General features: G+C 36.0%; 1 protein-coding gene across 1 annotated transcript; it reads left to right on the forward strand.

Annotated features, from left to right (window-relative positions):
• The first annotated feature begins 4884 nt into the window (after positions 1-4884).
• On the forward strand, positions 4885-10725 carry LOC133797353 (kinesin-like protein KIN-7B). The gene is made up of 16 exons (XM_062235232.1): positions 4885-5069; positions 5208-5241; positions 5447-5700; positions 5869-5958; positions 6042-6142; positions 6415-6528; positions 6625-6706; positions 7070-7137; positions 7278-7337; positions 7451-7575; positions 7849-8047; positions 8138-8275; positions 8555-8644; positions 8738-9646; positions 9760-10067; positions 10157-10725. Exons 3-16 carry the CDS (start codon positions 5469-5471, stop codon positions 10482-10484), a joined length of 2844 nt encoding a protein of 947 aa, XP_062091216.1. The 5' UTR covers positions 4885-5069; positions 5208-5241; positions 5447-5468; the 3' UTR covers positions 10485-10725.
• Positions 10726-18157: the final 7432 nt, after the last annotated feature.

An 18157-nucleotide genomic window follows, 5' to 3' on the forward strand; every position in this document is an offset into this window, starting at 1 on the left:
AGCCCTCGCCTCTATGTGGTACCTCGACCAGGCGCTATAAACACCCCCAGGCAAGTTAGCCCTCTAGTCAGTAGCGGGGATCTTGAGATTGACCCCAGTGAGAGGATACTTCGTAAGGTAATTAGCAAGCATCCTGGGGGTCACCTGGCTGAGGGGAGAAAGATACCACTCGACATCAGGAAGGTTTGAATGTCGAGGGCGAGCCCTGACCTGAATGCGAGGGTCTGGGGCAATGTTTTCTCAACTGTTGGTCGAGGGAACCCTAGCTAGCGAATCAGGCTGGGCAGAAGGATTTGGATTGTTTTCAGGGTTTGGTTTCTTTTTGCCAGGAGATTTAGAGCGGGCCATTTTAGGTGGGGATGGTTGAGGTATGGAAGAAGAGAGTCTTGAGAATGGAATCTTGTGAACACGCTGAGCCAGCTGTTCTTCACCTTCAAGCAGTTGCGCAAGAAGATCATCTTCGATTGGTCGCTCACCTCCCCACAAATCTAGCATTAAAATCTGCGAATAGAAAAATGGGGAGGTGAGGATGGAGAGTCTAGAAAGTTGGTTAGAATAACGCTGGTCGTGTATAAAAGTCAAACTTTTATACAACAGCATTCTAATAAAAAACTAATTTTTTCACACGAACAGTTTGAAAAACAGATAAAAAAGTGAAAGCAAAAAGTTTTTTGAAAAACTTTTTCAACTCCTTTAAGGGCGGGAAAAACTTAGTTTTTCAACTAGCATAAAAATCGAATTTTTACTTCAGTTTTACGTCCTAAATTTATGATCTCAACTATCAAACTAACTCGTAACTCCTGGATGGCAAAGAAACATCATCCTATCTAGCATCACCCGATAAATCCCCTCCTTTCATGCATCTCAACCCAAGAACACAGACAACGCCAGAACTTAACAGTTAACTCACAGCGGCATGCATATTGAAAATAAAGAGCAGAAAGGTTCTGAAACTTACCAAAGCAAAGATCGTGGAGGTTGGAAGGAGTTTCGAGCGTAGATGAACGGACGGTTGGTTCTTAAAGTGCTAAAAGATGATCTTCAGAGAGAATGAAGGTTCTGATTTAGGGTTTCTTGAAAGAGAAATAACTTGCGTAAAAAGAAAAAGAAGGCTATGAGAAAGCTATATATTTTTTTTCTGTGGCATGAAAGAAGAAGTAATCATCAGTTTCCTCTTTTCGAAGCATGGGGAAGGGTGATAGTCGTCAATAGGTTACTTGGGAACCAAAAAGCCATGATTAGACAGGGGTAGGTTACTTTTCCCAAGAATGCACGAATTACTCTGACAGATCTGGTGGGGTAATCGAAGAGTCGTTTTCCTTAAAGTTTATTTATTGTTGGTCGTAATAAATAAACTTGGGGGGCAAATGTTATCCAAAAAACAGGCACGGGTGACGTGGCAGGCGTTTTTAAACATGTGGCTGACACCTGGCAGAGTTTTGTTCGACCATCGACCAGTAAGATCCTCCTAGCGTAGCGTTTGGAGTTTCCTTACGACCAGCGTGGTCGTATACTCCGCATATTTCAAGATGATCTTGGGTAAATCATAATCAATTCCGAGATTATCTCCTATGATTCCTGATTATCCGATTAATTAATAGAGAATATCTGTAACAAATTCATGTAATCCTCCTTGAGCCTATAAATAGAGAAAGATAGCTCAAGGAAGTGACTTTTGGCTTTTGGTTAATTGAAGTTATACACTTACGAGAGAATTAGAGCTACTGTATTACGATTATATTGTTTATCCCTCTCAGGTTTGTGAAACTCAGAGAACCCTAGTTCTTTGATCACTCCTTTGAGATCTCATATCAATAATAACTTAAGTGGACGTAAGTCATTACCAGTTCCTGGGGCCGAACCACTATAATTTATTGTGTTCTTTACTATTTTTGTCATTATATCCATTCCAACATATCTATCCACATCAAGCGTTTTGACTCCGTGTCAGTTGACCAAAACAAGGGTCAACAGGGCTACACGCCCCAGCATGATTATTAGAATCTTGATACCATCTGATTAGGGCTACACGCCCCAACATGATTATTAGAATCTCGATATTGTCTTATTTGGGCTATAAGCCCAGTATGATTATCATAATCATCAAATGATATTGTATACATGCAGTAATGAGTTTTCTTGCTGAGTATTGGCTCACGGGTGTTATGTGGTGCAGATAAAGAGAAAGAAAAACTCACCTAGCCTTGAGTGGAGAGCTTAGGTGGCGATGTGTACATATGCGGTCGCTTGACCACCACGACCAAGGTGTTTCTCAGAGGAACTAGGGGTTAACCCTATTTTTGTCGTTTAGGTTAGCGGGTTGTAATTTTTACATTGTAATGACCATTTTGGATTGTAAATAACTTGTAAACGTTTTTATGGGCCCATGTACATTTTTATGTTTTAAATAGAGTATATCATTTTTTTTTTATCAAGAATTTTCACCTTAGTCTATTAATAACACCTAGATGCACGTTTATAACCAAATGACTCGTTTAGCGAGTTAAGCACGGTTTAAAGTTCACAGTAACGGTCTTGGAGTAACCAGGGCGTTACACATATAGTCATACTAACTCAATGATTAAACATATATCTCGATTTTAGTAATAAGGAATTGAAAATCATCTATAAGGTTAAAAAAGATTGAGTAGAGTTTCCCCTATTTCTACATATTATCCATAATTTTACAAATTACTACGAAACAATCATACAATACCACACAACAAAATTCATTTTTATTTCTCTGCAGCACACAAGTCTCAGATCCTAATTCTTCTTTAATTATCATTAATATTTCTCATAATATATCAATATGTCATAAAATTTTAAACATATGTCTCAATTTTAGTAACAAGAAATTGAAAATCTTCTACGGGGTTAAAAGAAATTGAGCAGAGTTTCTCCTATTTCTACATACTATCCATAATTTTACAAATCACAACAAAACAATCAAACAATACCACACAACAAAATTCATCATTATTTATCCGCATCACACAAGTCCCAGATCTTATTCTTCTCTAATAATCAGTATTTTTTTCATAATATATAAATATGTCATAAATTTTATGGTAGCATACCTTTCAAAGTGTTTAGTCCTTCCAATCCACCTACAATGTTAATAATATTATGTGAATATATTATCAATAAATAAAATATAAATTCTAAAATCATATCTCATTAAACTAATAAACTAAGAAAATATAATTATACAAACTTTCAAAATGAAAATTATGTCAGAATAACCAATTTAACATATATATTTCTACAACAAGATTTTATTTAACATAATATACAACTTAGCATATTTAAAAAATTGAAATAATAAATTATAATATTAATTTTCAGCCAAAATTAAAATATATATATATATTAAAATGACAAAATTCATCTAAACTAATTTACAATAATTTAGTTATAACTACTAACATTACCAATATATTTTAACTACATAATATACAAAAAAAAAACACAAAATAAATAAATCATAATATTATTTTCGGCCAAATATATTAAATAAAAAAAATAAAAATTCAAACTTGACCCAAAATGGATCCAAATCAATGGCTCAATGTCATTTAGTCTTCTATGAGGATAACCCACCCTATTTTTAACTAAAACAACCATAAAACAATATACATTTATCAATTTTCTCAAACTTTTAAAAAATGAAAATTGGGGCAAAATACTTGCCAACACCAAGCACTCAAAGTTCTTCTTGATATTAGATGCCTATGGTGATGAAAAATACCAAAAACCTTCAATTTCAACCAAAAAAATAAAAAAATGGTGGTTGGTTTCAATGGTGCTGCATGGAGAAGAAGAAGAAAGAAAAGAGGGAAAAAATGGTGGTTGTGGTGGTGGCTCTTCTCACGCATGGGGCTTTTTTGCCCAATTTTGGATCAAATTTCAATTTTTTTTTTAAAATACCACCAATCTCGGCGTACACACACGAGTCCGCTGAGATTGATATGACGTATTAGGCCTATTTTTTGTAGTGAAGGGGTGGGCAACAATTTTAGATCAGAGAGAGAAAGCTTTAGTTCTATTATTTGTGTGATTGTGTCTCCTAATTTAGTTTGTTTTAGGTGATATTTTACAACTTGATTATGTATGGTGTTATATGACGATGACCTTCAATAATTTGCATTTGGGTATGTCGTATTTCTTTGTTTAATTTTATTGAATCGTCATTAAGAATGGTTAGGGACTATAATTTTTTCTTCGAGTTGCAAGGTTCGATCTCTGCCCATTCTCTTTTCTAGAGAAGTCATTTTACCAATTGAGTTATGCCCATCTAAATTATTTGTTTTTTGAGTTTTATTTTAATGTTACTTATTTCTAAGATGTAATAAATAATAATAGCATTTTTATCCCAAGAGTCTTTTGAATGATATTTAACGTTTGGGATGGTCAAATCTCATGTAAAAAAAAAAGTTGAGATCCTTCCACATTATAAGGGGGCTTAAATGTTAGAATACTCAAGGTTATGAATAATCCATTTTTTTAGGAAAGAAAATCCATTGTTATTTAAGACATATAGCATTGGTCATTTTTATATTCTATTTTTGTCAAATATAACATAATGACCCTTTATTTATATTTATTCATTAAAGACTCCCTTTTTAGAGTTTAGAGGTAGGTAAACTACTAAAGCAATTTTTTTTAATGACTGTGGACCAACTAAAAAAACATTCCTAAAGTTGTAATAAATAATAGAGATAAAAGAAATGAAAAGAAAAAGTATATAATATAGACAAACTTACGCTCCCCAAAAAAACAAAAAGATAGCAAAATTCCCGTGTTGGGCTCCAGGCCCGTTTATGGGGACAACGTGGCAGAGGACGAAGAGGGCCCATCTCCGGCCCGAATCAAACACCAAATTTCAAATAGTACTAGTCGTTCGTGAGCGTGGCATTCAATTGCGCGTTACGAACGGGAAAAAGTAGCCGTTACTTTTACAGATTTGAGTTCCAAAACCCCCTGAGAATTCACTCTCTCAATCACCAAATCTTCCATTTTCCATCAGAGTTCCAAGATTTTCTGGTTGTCTTTGGATAAATTTCACCGTATGTCTCTCGTTTCTTTCTTTCTTTCCTTTTGGGTCTTTCTCTTTTTGTTTCCTTAGTTATTTAATCTTTTGTTTTGGTTGGGTTATTAATTGTTTCTTTTCTTTCCATTTTCTTTGTTCTAAATTTATTTTTCAGGTGAAATTTGCTGACTTCACATTAAAGTTTCAAGGTGATTGTTGTATCATACTACCCGATATCTGATCATTACAAAGACTTCTTCTTTGCGGAAATTTGGAGTTCCTTTCTTTTAATTTCTATATTTAATACATTTTTCCATCTTTGGTGATGTCTAAATATGTTAAAATAAAACTTGCCCATTTTATCTTTCTCTCCCATTAAATTATGATTATGATTTTTGGTTTTGAAATTTGCAGAGAACAAGACCAGTAAGTTAAGATGATGGTTGGGACACCAAGTACACCATTATCTAAGATACAAAGGACCTCTTTTTCTACTCCAGGTGGTCCAAAAGTTCGTGAGGAGAAAATATTAGTCACTGTTCGGCTTAGGCCACTTAGCCGGAGAGAACAAGCACTTTATGATCTAATAGCTTGGGAATGCGTGGATGACCACTCCATTGTTTTCAACAGTCCAAATCATGACAGGGCTGTAACTTCATACACCTTCGGTACTTTTTCCCCCTTAGTTTTATTCTGTAGCCTTATGCTGTTTACTTGTTGTAGAACTTTGCCCAATCCTACATGAGGTTTGCAACCTTTTCCTATACAGTATACATATTTGAGTTTTCTAAGGAAGCTTGTGTTTGTTATAATCTTCTTTCTTTCATGCGTAACAGATAAAGTTTTCGGGCCAAGTTGTGCAACTCGAAAGGTTTATGAAGAAGGTGCCAAAGATGTGGCTTTATCTGCTCTCACAGGAATGAATGGTAAATTAAACCTTTTTTATTTTTGGCAAGAATTCGTTGTTCTTTCTGAATCCAATGTTTTTGACATCATTTCCTCGTTGCAGCAACAATTTTTGCATATGGGCAGACTAGTAGTGGTAAGACATATACCATGAGAGGAATCACAGAAAATGCTGTAAAGGACATTTATGAACATATAAAAAATGTGAGTTCTAGTTTCTATTGTACTTCTTTGGTATCCTTTCATTCTGTCTTAGAAAAATTTAGGTTGGTAAAACATGGAAATATAAAAATCATTGGCTAAGTCAGTTGAGATTTTGTAGCATGCCATATAAGTTGAGAATTATAATGGACAGGAGACCGCATAAGATATTACTAGGTGAATTTTATGCGTTTCTTGTTCTTGGATGCATGAGAAACCTTTTCTATTGAGCTGGCATAAACCTCTCTTATGTGTATATTATTTAAATTTTACAGTCCCCCGAGAGAGACTTTACCTTGAAACTTTCTGCATTGGAGATCTACAATGAGACTGTTGTCGACCTTTTGAATCGCGAATCTGGTTCCCTGCGACTTTTGGATGATCCTGAGGTACTTAGAAGAAATTCATCTATCGAAGCCCTTCCAGAAAAATTATTTATCCTGAAATTTTGTTTACACTATATTATTTTTGTTTTTAAAATGCAGAAAGGGACAATTGTGGAAAAACTAGTCGAAGAAGTTGTAAAGGATGGCCAACATCTGAGGCACTTAATCAACATTTGTGAAGGTAAATTAGTTCACTTGTAATTTTAAGCTGAAGAGATATTGACTTTCCTTATTAACAACCAAATTTTCCTTTCCAAGCAACCATAACTAACTTCTTTATTGAGCTTTCAAACCATCAGAAGAGAATTTATTGATATTATATCTTACAAAGAAAACAAGTTTTAATGATTGTATATTCCTGTTCTTTAATAATTAAATGATGTATGTATGCTATCAGTTGTGGTATGATGTGTGACTAAGGATAATCTTAGTTTAGCAGGTTGACTGAAGAAAAACTAAAACCAGCCTTCCTTTCAATATGAAATCCTTGTTCATTTTCAATGCTTTTGTGTGACATTGTAATCACAAGAAGTAATATCTGCAGCTCAAAGGCAAGTGGGAGAAACTGCTTTAAATGATAAAAGCTCAAGATCTCATCAAATAATCAGACTGGTACGCTAAGTCATGTTTTCCTATTAAGCAAATTATATGTGGCTTCATTCTTTTCTATTATTCTACCAAGCGCGTTTAACAATTTTTATCACATGTCTAGTTTGTTTGTCCATTCATAATGTTCCTTTTATTGTCATCAGACCATAGAGAGCAGCCTTCGGGAAACTTCAGGCTGTGTGAAGTCCTTCATAGCAAGCTTGGTAGGTTACAACTTCTCTCCCTACTACTCATCCTTCTTGATGAAAACAACAGCATATATTATGTATGTCCATTCATAATGTTCCTTTTTAACTGGAGGTCTGAAACTTTGCAGAATCTTGTAGACCTGGCTGGAAGTGAACGTGCTTCACAAACAAATGCAGACGGTACAAGATTAAAAGAAGGCAGCCATATTAACCGTAGTCTGTTAACACTTACAACAGTGATCAGGAAGCTAAGGTGAGAAAGTTTAAATGCTCCCATTCTATATAGCTAATTTATCATAATGTTCCCATTCTATAGCTAGAAGCAAAAGAACTTTTTTTTCTTGACCGACTCCCTGTGTATATCAAATAAAACTTTATTTTATTAGTCTTACACAAAAATGAGTTTAGCTTTATATTTAATTTTCCCGGTGTATCATTTTCTGACACTTGATAATCAGTGATCAATTTGGATTGCCAAGCTTAGTACTCGTGATTACTTTTCTTATGAGGGGCTTACATTTTACAGTGGTGGAAAAAGAATTGGTCACATACCATACCGAGATTCAAAACTTACTCGAATACTGCAATCTTCACTTGGGGGAAATGCTCGGACTGCAATTATATGTACCATGAGCCCAGCTTTAAGTCATGTGGAGCAAACAAGAAATACACTTTCATTTGCAACTAGTGCAAAGGAAGTTACTAACAATGCCCAAGTAAACATGGTATGATTTATGGTAGATCTTTCATATAGTAGATTCAGAGGCTTGTGACAAAGATAAGGCGACCTTACTAGTACACGAAATTTCCTACAGGTTGTTTCAGGCAAGAAATTAGTTAAGCATTTGCAGAAGGAAGTGGCGAGACTCGAAGCAGAGTTAAGAAGTCCAGAGCCTTCTTCATTTTCATGCCTAAGGTCTTTAATAGCAGAGAAGGACATGAAAATTGAGCAGGTATGAGTGCTTCTTGATAATGTGTAGAGGTTCATAAATTGATCATATCATAAGTTTGTCTAGCCATGCTACATGGTTCATGATATTATTAGTTGAGGATGGTTTTTGTAGTCATGTAGCAACTGCGTGTTTGTACAGAGTGGTTACAAGCAGGACTTTATCATCAGCTTATAATTATTGTTTCAAAAAAATGTTGCAAGAAAGGGTTTCCATAACTCGTAAAAGGGGAAAAAAAAGCTTATCCCTTTATTTAGTTTAAAGAAGGTTCAATTTTTGCAGATGGAGAAGGAAATGGAAGAGCTAAAGCGCCAGAGGGACCTTGTACAATCGCAGCTTGATTCAGAAAGAAAGGCACACAAAGTCCCGAAGGTGCTGCAGCTATTTTATAGTAGTTTCTTCATGATTACATATCGTACATTTATGAAAAATAAAAACTTAATACATCTTCTATGATACTTGTAGGGAATGAATCAACGTGGGCCTTCAGAAGTTGTCAGGTGTCTTTCATTTCGTGGTGATGATAATTCAACTTCTTGCAAGTCCACTCCAGAAACTCGACCAAGAAATGCAATTCGTCGGCAGGCAATGGTTAGGCAATCAGTTACCTCCACAAATCCATCCATGCTTGTCCACGAAATCAGAAAGATCGAGCAGCGACAGCAGCAGCTTGGTGAGGAAGCAAACCGTGCACTTGAAGTACTGCACAAGGAAGTTGCTTCCCATAGACTTGGAAATCAAGAAACTGCTGAAAATATAGCAAAGCTACTCTCTGAGATCCAGAACATGCAAGTGCCTAACTCAATCTCTGAAGAAACTATGGTAGGGGATCAGGCCAACCTAATAGAAGAGATCAGTAGATTCAAATCCCAAGGAAGCACCATTGAATCTTTAGAAAGGAAGCTTGAAAATGTCCAGAAAACCATCGACCAGCTAGTTACATCCTTTACTACTCATGAGGAGACTTCAGATTGCAAAACGCCATCAAAGAAGAAGAAAATTCTTCCTTTCAACTTAAGTAACAGCACGAACATGCAAAATATAATTCGGCCTCCATGCTCGCCTCTGTCCACTTCTTGTCAAGTTAGGGAGCATGAAAGAGAGAACAAGGCACCTGAGATTTATGATAGTGTACGCAGTGGTAATTTGTCATGTAAAGTCACCCCATTAAAGAATGATGAAAGTGGTATTTTCCTTTCTTCGAGAGATGAAACTCCTGTTGCAAGGAAATCAAATTCAGTTAACGTAAAGAAAATGCAGAAGATGTTCAAGAATGCTGCTGAGGAGAACATTCGCAGCATTAGATCTTATGTAACTGAGTTAAAAGAACGAGTTGCAAAGTTACAATACCAGAAGCAGCTTCTGGTTTGCCAGGTAAAAAAGTCATAATTAATGTTTGAAGAAGAATTGAAAAAAAAAAACAAATAGGCATCCCTTTATTTTGTTCATATCTAACTATTTTCATTCCGTGTATGATGTTTTTTAAGGTATTGCAACTAGAGGAGGCAAATGAATCTGAAGTTGAAGTAACAGAGTATAGTGATCCATCTCCTGAGCCATGGCACCTCATGTTTGAGGAGCAGAGGAAGGAAATCATTATGCTATGGCACTTATGCCATGTGTCATTGATACACCGCACACAATTTTATATGCTGTTTAAGGGTGACCCCAATGATAAGATCTATATGGAAGTCGAGCTTAGACGGCTAACATGGTTGGAACGACACTTGTCTGATCTTGGCAATGCTAGTCCTGCACTCTTAGGTGATGAACCTGCAGGCTCTGTTTCAGCAAGGTACTTTTTAAGTGCTTCCATTAGAGCTCTTTTTTAAACATACGTTTCCTTTTTATGATCTGTTAACAAAGTAATTATGGCTTTTGCAGTATCAGGGCACTTAAGCAAGAAAGAGAATACTTAGCAAAGAGGGTGAGCTCTAAACTGACGATAGAAGAGCGAGAAATGCTTTATACAAAGTGGGAAATTCCACCAGGAGGAAAACAAAGGAGGTTACAACTGGTAAACAAGTTGTGGACAGATCCTTATAACATGCAACATGTTAAAGAGAGTGCTGAGATTGTTGCTAAACTGGTTGGCTTCTGTGAGTCTGGTGAGCATGTTAGTAAAGAGATGTTTGAGCTTACATTTGTATGCCCTTCTGATAAGAAGACATGGATGGGTTGGAATCTAATATCAAATCTTTTGAATCTATAAACTTGTTTTTACACTGCGATCCACTTTTTTTCCCCTCGTATGTTGCTGTGTAAGCATTTCTTTTGTCGCAAGCAGCATTCTTGTAATTAATTTGCAATTTTAATGAAAATGAAAAGCTTTGTTTTGCAATTAATTAGTGTTGATTCTGGTTGTGACTCTTCCATTGTTTTGAACTTTGTTCTTAATAGAAAATTTTAAATAAAGTTATTGCCGAGTGATTGAGTTCAAACTTATTTTTTCAGTTGTGGTTTATGACTTGTGAGTGTTCACATTATTATTTACTTTTATCAAAAATCAGCAAAGTTTTTATACCTTTTCTTTATTTTATTTTTGGCCAATTCTTGGGGTCATGGTATTTTTTTTAATTGATGGCATGAGAATCACTTATGGGTAATTATTATTATTATTATTATTATTATTATTATTATTATTATACTGCAATGCATATTTGTTTCGTGTAATACATTTTTGTTTAGTTTTATTTATAAAATTTATTAATTATTTTAATTTAATTTATTATGATTGTCAAATAAATTTTAAATAAATAAACAACATTATATATAAAAGAATGCATAAACATATTAAACAAAAACATTGTTTATGGTTTTTTTTAAATAATGTGACAACTTTTTAGATCACAAATTATCATATTTAAAGCACAAAATATTTATGATATTATTCAAATCACACATCAATAATTGGAGAAGAAGTTTGCATATTCTTGATAAAAGAAAAATTAATGTTATTCTAATATGGTATGTAGTTACACAGTCATATATACTATTTGCACACACACAGCACATATATATATAATGTATTTATAATATTTGTTAAAATTTAATATGAATATTTATTTATATAAGTTAGATTAAGTAATAAAAAAATAACATATTTTTTAGAAATATAAATGATAATTTTTTAATAAAGATTATGTATTGTATATTATTATTATTATAATAATGACATTTTATAATATTTGAATTTATATTAATATAATCATATTAATATAAATTTAAATGTTACAAAATATTATTATAATAATGATATATTATAATATTTGAATTTATATTAATATAATTACTAAATATTTATTCTACCGAAATTCTATAAAAATTATGATTATACATATTATATATTATTATAATAATATTTTGTAACATTTAAATTCATATTAATATGATAATTAAATATCTAGTCTTGTATTATATATTATTATAATAATTATATTTTATAATACACCATTTTACACCATGTATTTTGTAAAAGTTACCGATCGGACCCTGTGTTTTGTTAAATGACAATTTGGATCATGCGTTTTGCAAAACGAGACAAAATAATACCCTGACGGGATTTTGGTCAAAATATTTTTTAATATGACCAAAATGCCCTTGTATTTTGTTAATTATTTAATTTAATAATGTAAAATATAAATTAAAATGAAAATTTTATTTTAATTTTGTATTTTAAATTATATTAAATTCAATTTAAATAAAAAAATCAAATTTAAAATCAAACAGTTTACCCAAAAAAGATTTATCTGATGACGTGGCATAATTAACAAGCACATAGGATACACGTGACCGTTTAAGTGAGTACGATCTGTTCGACCATCGACCAGAAGAGAGTTCACTCAGCAAACGACATATTTCATGGGCGACCAGTCTGGTCGCAGTATTTCAGATATGTAATTTCACATTTATGTAATAATTGTGATTTTCATTATTATTTAGATACGCCTGTATTAAATGTAATTAAGGTCCATTGACCTATGTAGAACTCCTTGAGCCTATAAATAAGAATCAAAGGGCTCAAGAGAGGGAACTTTTTGAACTTTGGAATTCTGAGAGAGAATTGTAGTGTTTTTATCCACCAAAATTGTATTCAACCCGAGACTTGTGAAATTCGTGAACCCTAGTTCATTGATCACAGTTTTTGAGATTCTACATCAATAAAAACACTAAGTGAACGTAGGTTATTACCATCACTGGGGCCAAACCACTATAAATCTTTGGTGTCATTTATCTTTTGATCTTGAATAACCATCATAGGTTATTACCATCATATTTTTTTTGTCGTTTTACTTGACTCCGTGTCGTTGACCAAATCAAATGTTAGCATAAACATAAACCTAAACACTAACTTAAACTTAAACTCAATCTTTTAACTTATAAGAGTAAGAGTAAATGGCGGCTAAAATACCCAATGTTTTCAAAATGTTGCACTTTTATACCCAATCTTTTTTTTAGCTGTAAATATACTCAATATCTTCAAGATGTTACACTTTTATATCCAAACTTTTTTTTGGCAGTAAATATACCTAATGTTTTTAAAATGTTGCACTTTTGACCTATTTTTTGAAATTATTTTGAGAAATAATAAGAAAGTGGAGGAAAAATATAGGATTTTAGTTATTTTCAAAATTTTAGATTATTTTCACTTTAAAAATAATAAAAATAATAAGATTAGTAAAATTAATCAAAATAATTAAAACTTATATTTTTTCTTTATTTTAAAAAAAATTATATTTTAAATTGATGAAAATATATAAGTTTTTAATTATTTTAGATCATTTTTATTAATTTTAATAAAACATTTATTAATGTTTAATTTAAAATAGTTATTTTGAGACTAATTAATCAAAATAATTAAAACTTATATTTTAAATTGATGAAAATATATAAGTTTTTAATTATTTTAAATCATTTTTATTAATTTTAATAAAATATTTGTTAATGTTTAATTTAAAATAGTTATTTTGAGAAAGAATAAAAAAGATAAAATAATTTAAAAAATAATTAAATTCCTATATTTTTCCTTCACTTTTGTTATCCCAAAATTTGAATACAATGACGTGGCGATCAAAAGTGACAAGTGGCAATACATGGTAGTGAGGGACATATTAATAGTCAATAAATGTGTTGACCAAGATAAGAAAAAGGTTGGATATTAATATTCAGAGTTGTGATATTACGGGTCATAAAAATTCTTTATCTGGTTTGGAAGTGATTTGACCGACCAAGTAAAATTTATGTCCGACTAGTAAGGATTTTTGACTGACCAGTAACACATTTTGGCCGACCAGTGAAACGTTTTGGCCGACCAGTAGAGTACTTTAGCCAACTAGTCATTTTGGGAATCAGGTTTATCTTTTTGCCTAACCAGAAGAGTGTTTTGACCGACCAGTCTCACTTCAAGGAGTGGAGTTGGCCAACCAGACAAATCATGACTCTGCAACAAAATTTCAATAACGACTTCAGCTAGAATTATTTGTAGCCACAGCGGGAATCTCTCAGATTATCCCAAAGAAATCGCATATTGTTGTATTTTAAATTTGATTATTAATTAAATATTGGTTGGAGCAACTGAATTATCCCGATTATGGAGGGACTTTGATTTGTACGATCCATGAGCCTATCAATAAAGAGCTCATGGCATCATTGAGGGGATTCTGATTCGATTTTTTCTATCTAAGCTTTTGGGAACTCGGGTATTTTTGAGTTATTTTTCGGAGAGAAATCTTGTACTTTTTCATTTACGCTTAAGAAACTCAGTTGACACAGGTTCATTTGATCTTAAGTGTAGATCTATATATCACAACTCTAAGTGGATTAGACTATTACCAATAAATTGGGGCTGAACCACTATAAAATTATCAGTGTCGTATTTTCTCTTGAAGGTTTACTGTAGTTTTGACGTCTATTCGTCGTTGGCCAAAATCGTGGTCAACATTTTGGTGCTTTCATTGAGAGCCTGAAGAAAAGAAACACATTGTTATCGTATCATTATGGCGCCCAAGAATACCAATGTGGCCTCCAAGAAGTTAGGCACATCCAAAGAGCCTGCTAGATCAGAAGGTCCTGGCCCTCAAGACCCTGAGACTGAGCCCATTGTCTTTCTCGAGGAGATGACTCCAGAGGTTGAACAACTCCAGGAAGACATGGGGGCCTTCCAAGAGGAGATGGTGCAATTCAACGCTTGGCAGGAGTCATTTGCTGAAGAGATGGCCAGATAGAAGGCTGCATTTGAGCAGCAAAGACGGGAGATGGACGCCAGGAGCGAAGAGATCAGGCGACGGCAGGAGGAGGCCGATCGGCGACACCGCGAGGCTGTACTTGCTCTGGAGGCGGCTACGCAGTTGACCCAGGCCAATGCCCAAACTGCAGCACGAGGAGCAGCTACCCAAGGAGCAAGGGATACAGATGCTAGTCGAAAAATTGCTAGCAAAGCCGAGTCTCAGGGTCTAGGCAGAAGCAGGAGTAATACCCCTGGTCGGGAGGATGATGGGATCCATTCCAAAACTGCCTCAACACAAAGGGAGAACTCTAGAACTCCCTCCAAGAGCCATCGGTCAAAGACTTCTAAATTAGGAAGTCACCGATCGGGCAGGAAGAGGACCCCACCCAGGCAGGATCAAACCAAAACTCCTCGAGGTAAAGGAACTTCACAGTTCAAAGATGGACATGGTCGTGATGAGGCTGATATTCATCACACCGACCGATCGAAGGAAAAAGACGGCAACGACCAATAAGGAGGAAAAGACTGCCCGGCACAAACAGGAAGGCCACCACTACATCCCGGCCAGCAGCGCAGTGGGAGAGAGCACGTCCCGCGCGGTAAGCCTCCTGAAAAAACTCGGAGCACAGTGTTTGATCGGTTAGGAGGACGCACTTCCCAGAAGGATTTAAGAGATGTCATCACTGACAAGAGAAGGACCGTCCCGGTCGAAGGGCGAGATCTAACCCGACCTGCTAGTCAAGTAGAAATACTTGATGATAGTGCGCCAGATAGGAATGCCCGACCAGGTGGTCAAGACCTTAAGCCCCCAACGGTCGCCCCAGGCATCCAAGCTCAGCTTGATGCGCTAAAGACCGCAGTTCAAGGTTTGTCGAAACGACCTTCCGCAATCGATCCGGTAGACCACAGGAGTGGCAGTCTGTTTTGTGCCCGAATCAGAGCATCCCAGCCACAAGCAAAGTATAAAGCACCGGTACTGCCAGTATATACAGAAAAGGCTAACCCCATAAGGCATGTTGGGAAGTTTGAAGACCAAATGGAGCTGCTCGGGGTGAGTGATTATTATTGTTGTAGAGTTTTCCCCATTACTTTGTCCGATACTTCCCAAGAGTGGTATTGGAAATTCAAGCCAAACTCCATTACCTCTTGAGAGAATTTCATGAAATAATTTTGTAGACAGTTCAGCGCTGCTCGAACTCCTCCAGTTTTTGCCAATCACTTGGCAGATATCAAACAAGGGAAGGATGAATCTCTCAAGAATTACATACAGAGGTTCATGAGAGAAGCCAACCGAGCAACTGCTGTTGGAGATGACGGGAAGATGGTTGCCATATCTTCTGGTATAATTTATCAGAGTCCTTTGTGGGATAGTATACATCGCAATCCAATTTCAACACTCCAACAATTTCTTGACCGAGCAGACAAATATATGAAATTGGATGACGCGATTGAGAAAGGAAAGAAGGGCCTAAACAATCCGGGCAGATCAACTGATCCTCCTAAGAATGGTGGGAATGGACAAAATGGGTGGAAAGAAACGTGGAAATAATGGGTCTGACCGCCATGAGGAAAAGAAGGCTAAGTCGGGACCAAATGACAAGCCAACCAAGTATGAACCCCGGTTCACCAATTACACCACTCTTTCGGCCAGCCAGGCAGAAATATATCTTGCGAGTCATCAAGAGGTTCCCTACCGGAAACCCCCACCCATCAGGAACGAGCTAAGTAAGAGAGACATGAATAAGTTTTGTCGTTTCCATGGAGATTATGGTCACGACACAAATGAATGCAACCATCTCAAAGACGAGATAGAGTTTCTCCTCCGGTCGGGAAAGTTAAAAAAGTATCGAGCAGAAAAGACCCAAGGAGAAGGAAGTAACAACAATCCTGGGTTCAAGCGACAGCGGTCTCCACCCTTGCAACCCGAGCCTGTGGACTTCACTTTAGACACTATATGTGGGACCACACCTGGCTGGGGATAGTAACAAAGCAAGAGAGAGATATGCTCGAACACTTCGACATGAGTTAGATGCAACATCGACATCAGAGGCCATGGCTGTAGAGGAGCGGCCTCCAAAGAATCCACGGTATGAAAGTGAGTCTCTCACTTTTACTGAAGATGATGCTCGACATGTAAGATATCCTCATAATGACCCACTTGTCATTACAGTCCAAATTGCGAACATGAAGGTGAAGAGATGTCTGGTCGACACGGGAAGTTCAGTGAATATTATTTACAAGTCATCTTTTGAAAGGATGAAATTATCCATTAATGACTTGAAGCCATGCTCTCAAGTTATTTACGGATTTACTGGAGAAGGGTTGTCACCAGCCGGAACAATCAAGTTACCGGTCACAATAGGAGATGCTCCTAGGCACGAGACAGTCATGATAGAGTTTTTGATAGTCGATTGTTCGTCGGCTTACAATGTGGTGATTGGTCGACCACTACTCACGACCTTGCATGCGACAGTCTCTATATGGCACCTTTCCATGAAGTTCCTGACCAGTGCAGGACTAGGTTGTGTCTGAGGAGACCAAAGAGAAGCTAGGGAGTGTTACAATGCTTCGGTAGTTAAAGCACGGAAGGGAGCTAAGGAGAATAATAAGATTGTGTGTGTAGATAGAGAATAAGTAGAGGAGATGGATATCGACCAACATAGCATTATGGTTGTAGCCGACCAGGAGAAAGTTTTAGAAGTTATCAACCAAGAAAGTACTCTTGGTTTCAATAAGCAACAAGCCCCATCCGATGATGAAGTCACCAAATAGGGCGTTGCCCAAAGCGAGGGAATGGACTTTGATCCTCGCTTTGGGGATTTGGATAGTGAAGTGGGACCCTTGGAAGAGTTAGAGGAGGTCTCAATAGATGAAAGTGACCCGACCAGAGTGGTCAAAATTGGAAAAAAGTTGAAGTTGGAAATGAGAGCATAGCTGGTAGAATTTTTGTGAAGGAATCAAGATGTTTTCGCCTGGTCGCACAAGGATATGGTGGGTATCTCACCAACTGTGATCAGCCACGTGCTCAACGTGGATGAAAGTTACCCAGCAGTGCAGTAGAAGAGAAGATTTCTTGACAAGGAGCGAGCGAAGGCTCTCAAAGAGGAAGTCGAGTGACTAAAGGAAAACAGGTTCATAAGAGAGGCTTATTACCCCGCCTGGGTTTCAAACCCAGTATTAGTGCCCAAGTCCAATGGGAAGTGGAGCACTTGCGTGGACTTCACCGATTTGAATAAAGTGTGCCCTAAGGACTGTTTTCCCTTACCAAGGATAGACCAGTTGGTTGATGCAACTTCTGGTCATGAAACTTTGTCTTTCATGGATGTTTACTCGGGGTATAATCAGATTAGTATGCATCCTCCCGACGAGGAGCATAACACCTTCCGAACAGACATAGGGTTGTATTGTTATAAGGTTATGCCATTCGGCTTAAAGAACGCAGGAGCCACCTATCAGCGTTTAGTGAATGGCATGTTCCGTGACTTAATCGGCAAAAACATGGAGGTATACGTAGATGATATGCTGGTAAAGTCAAAGGAAGCTGAAGGACATGTAAGAGATTTGGAGGAATGCTTTGCAGTACTGAGAAAGTACAGCATGAAGCTGAACCCCCTCAAATGCTCATTCGGAGTAAGTTCTGGAAAATTCCTTGGGTTTAT

The sequence above is a fragment of the Humulus lupulus genome, chromosome 8 (genome assembly GCF_963169125.1).
Source record: "Humulus lupulus chromosome 8, drHumLupu1.1, whole genome shotgun sequence".
NCBI lineage: Eukaryota > Viridiplantae > Streptophyta > Magnoliopsida > Rosales > Cannabaceae > Humulus > Humulus lupulus.

Coding starts and splice junctions, on each gene's coding strand:
- LOC133797353 (XM_062235232.1), top strand. CDS start 5,469: ATGATGGTTGGGACACCAAGTACACCATTATCTAAGATACAAAGGACC. Junction 6,529..6,624: donor GACTTTTGGATGATCCTGAG/GTACTTAGAAGA, acceptor TTTAAAATGCAG/AAAGGGACAATTGTGGAAAA. Junction 8,645..8,737: donor AGGCACACAAAGTCCCGAAG/GTGCTGCAGCTA, acceptor TGATACTTGTAG/GGAATGAATCAACGTGGGCC.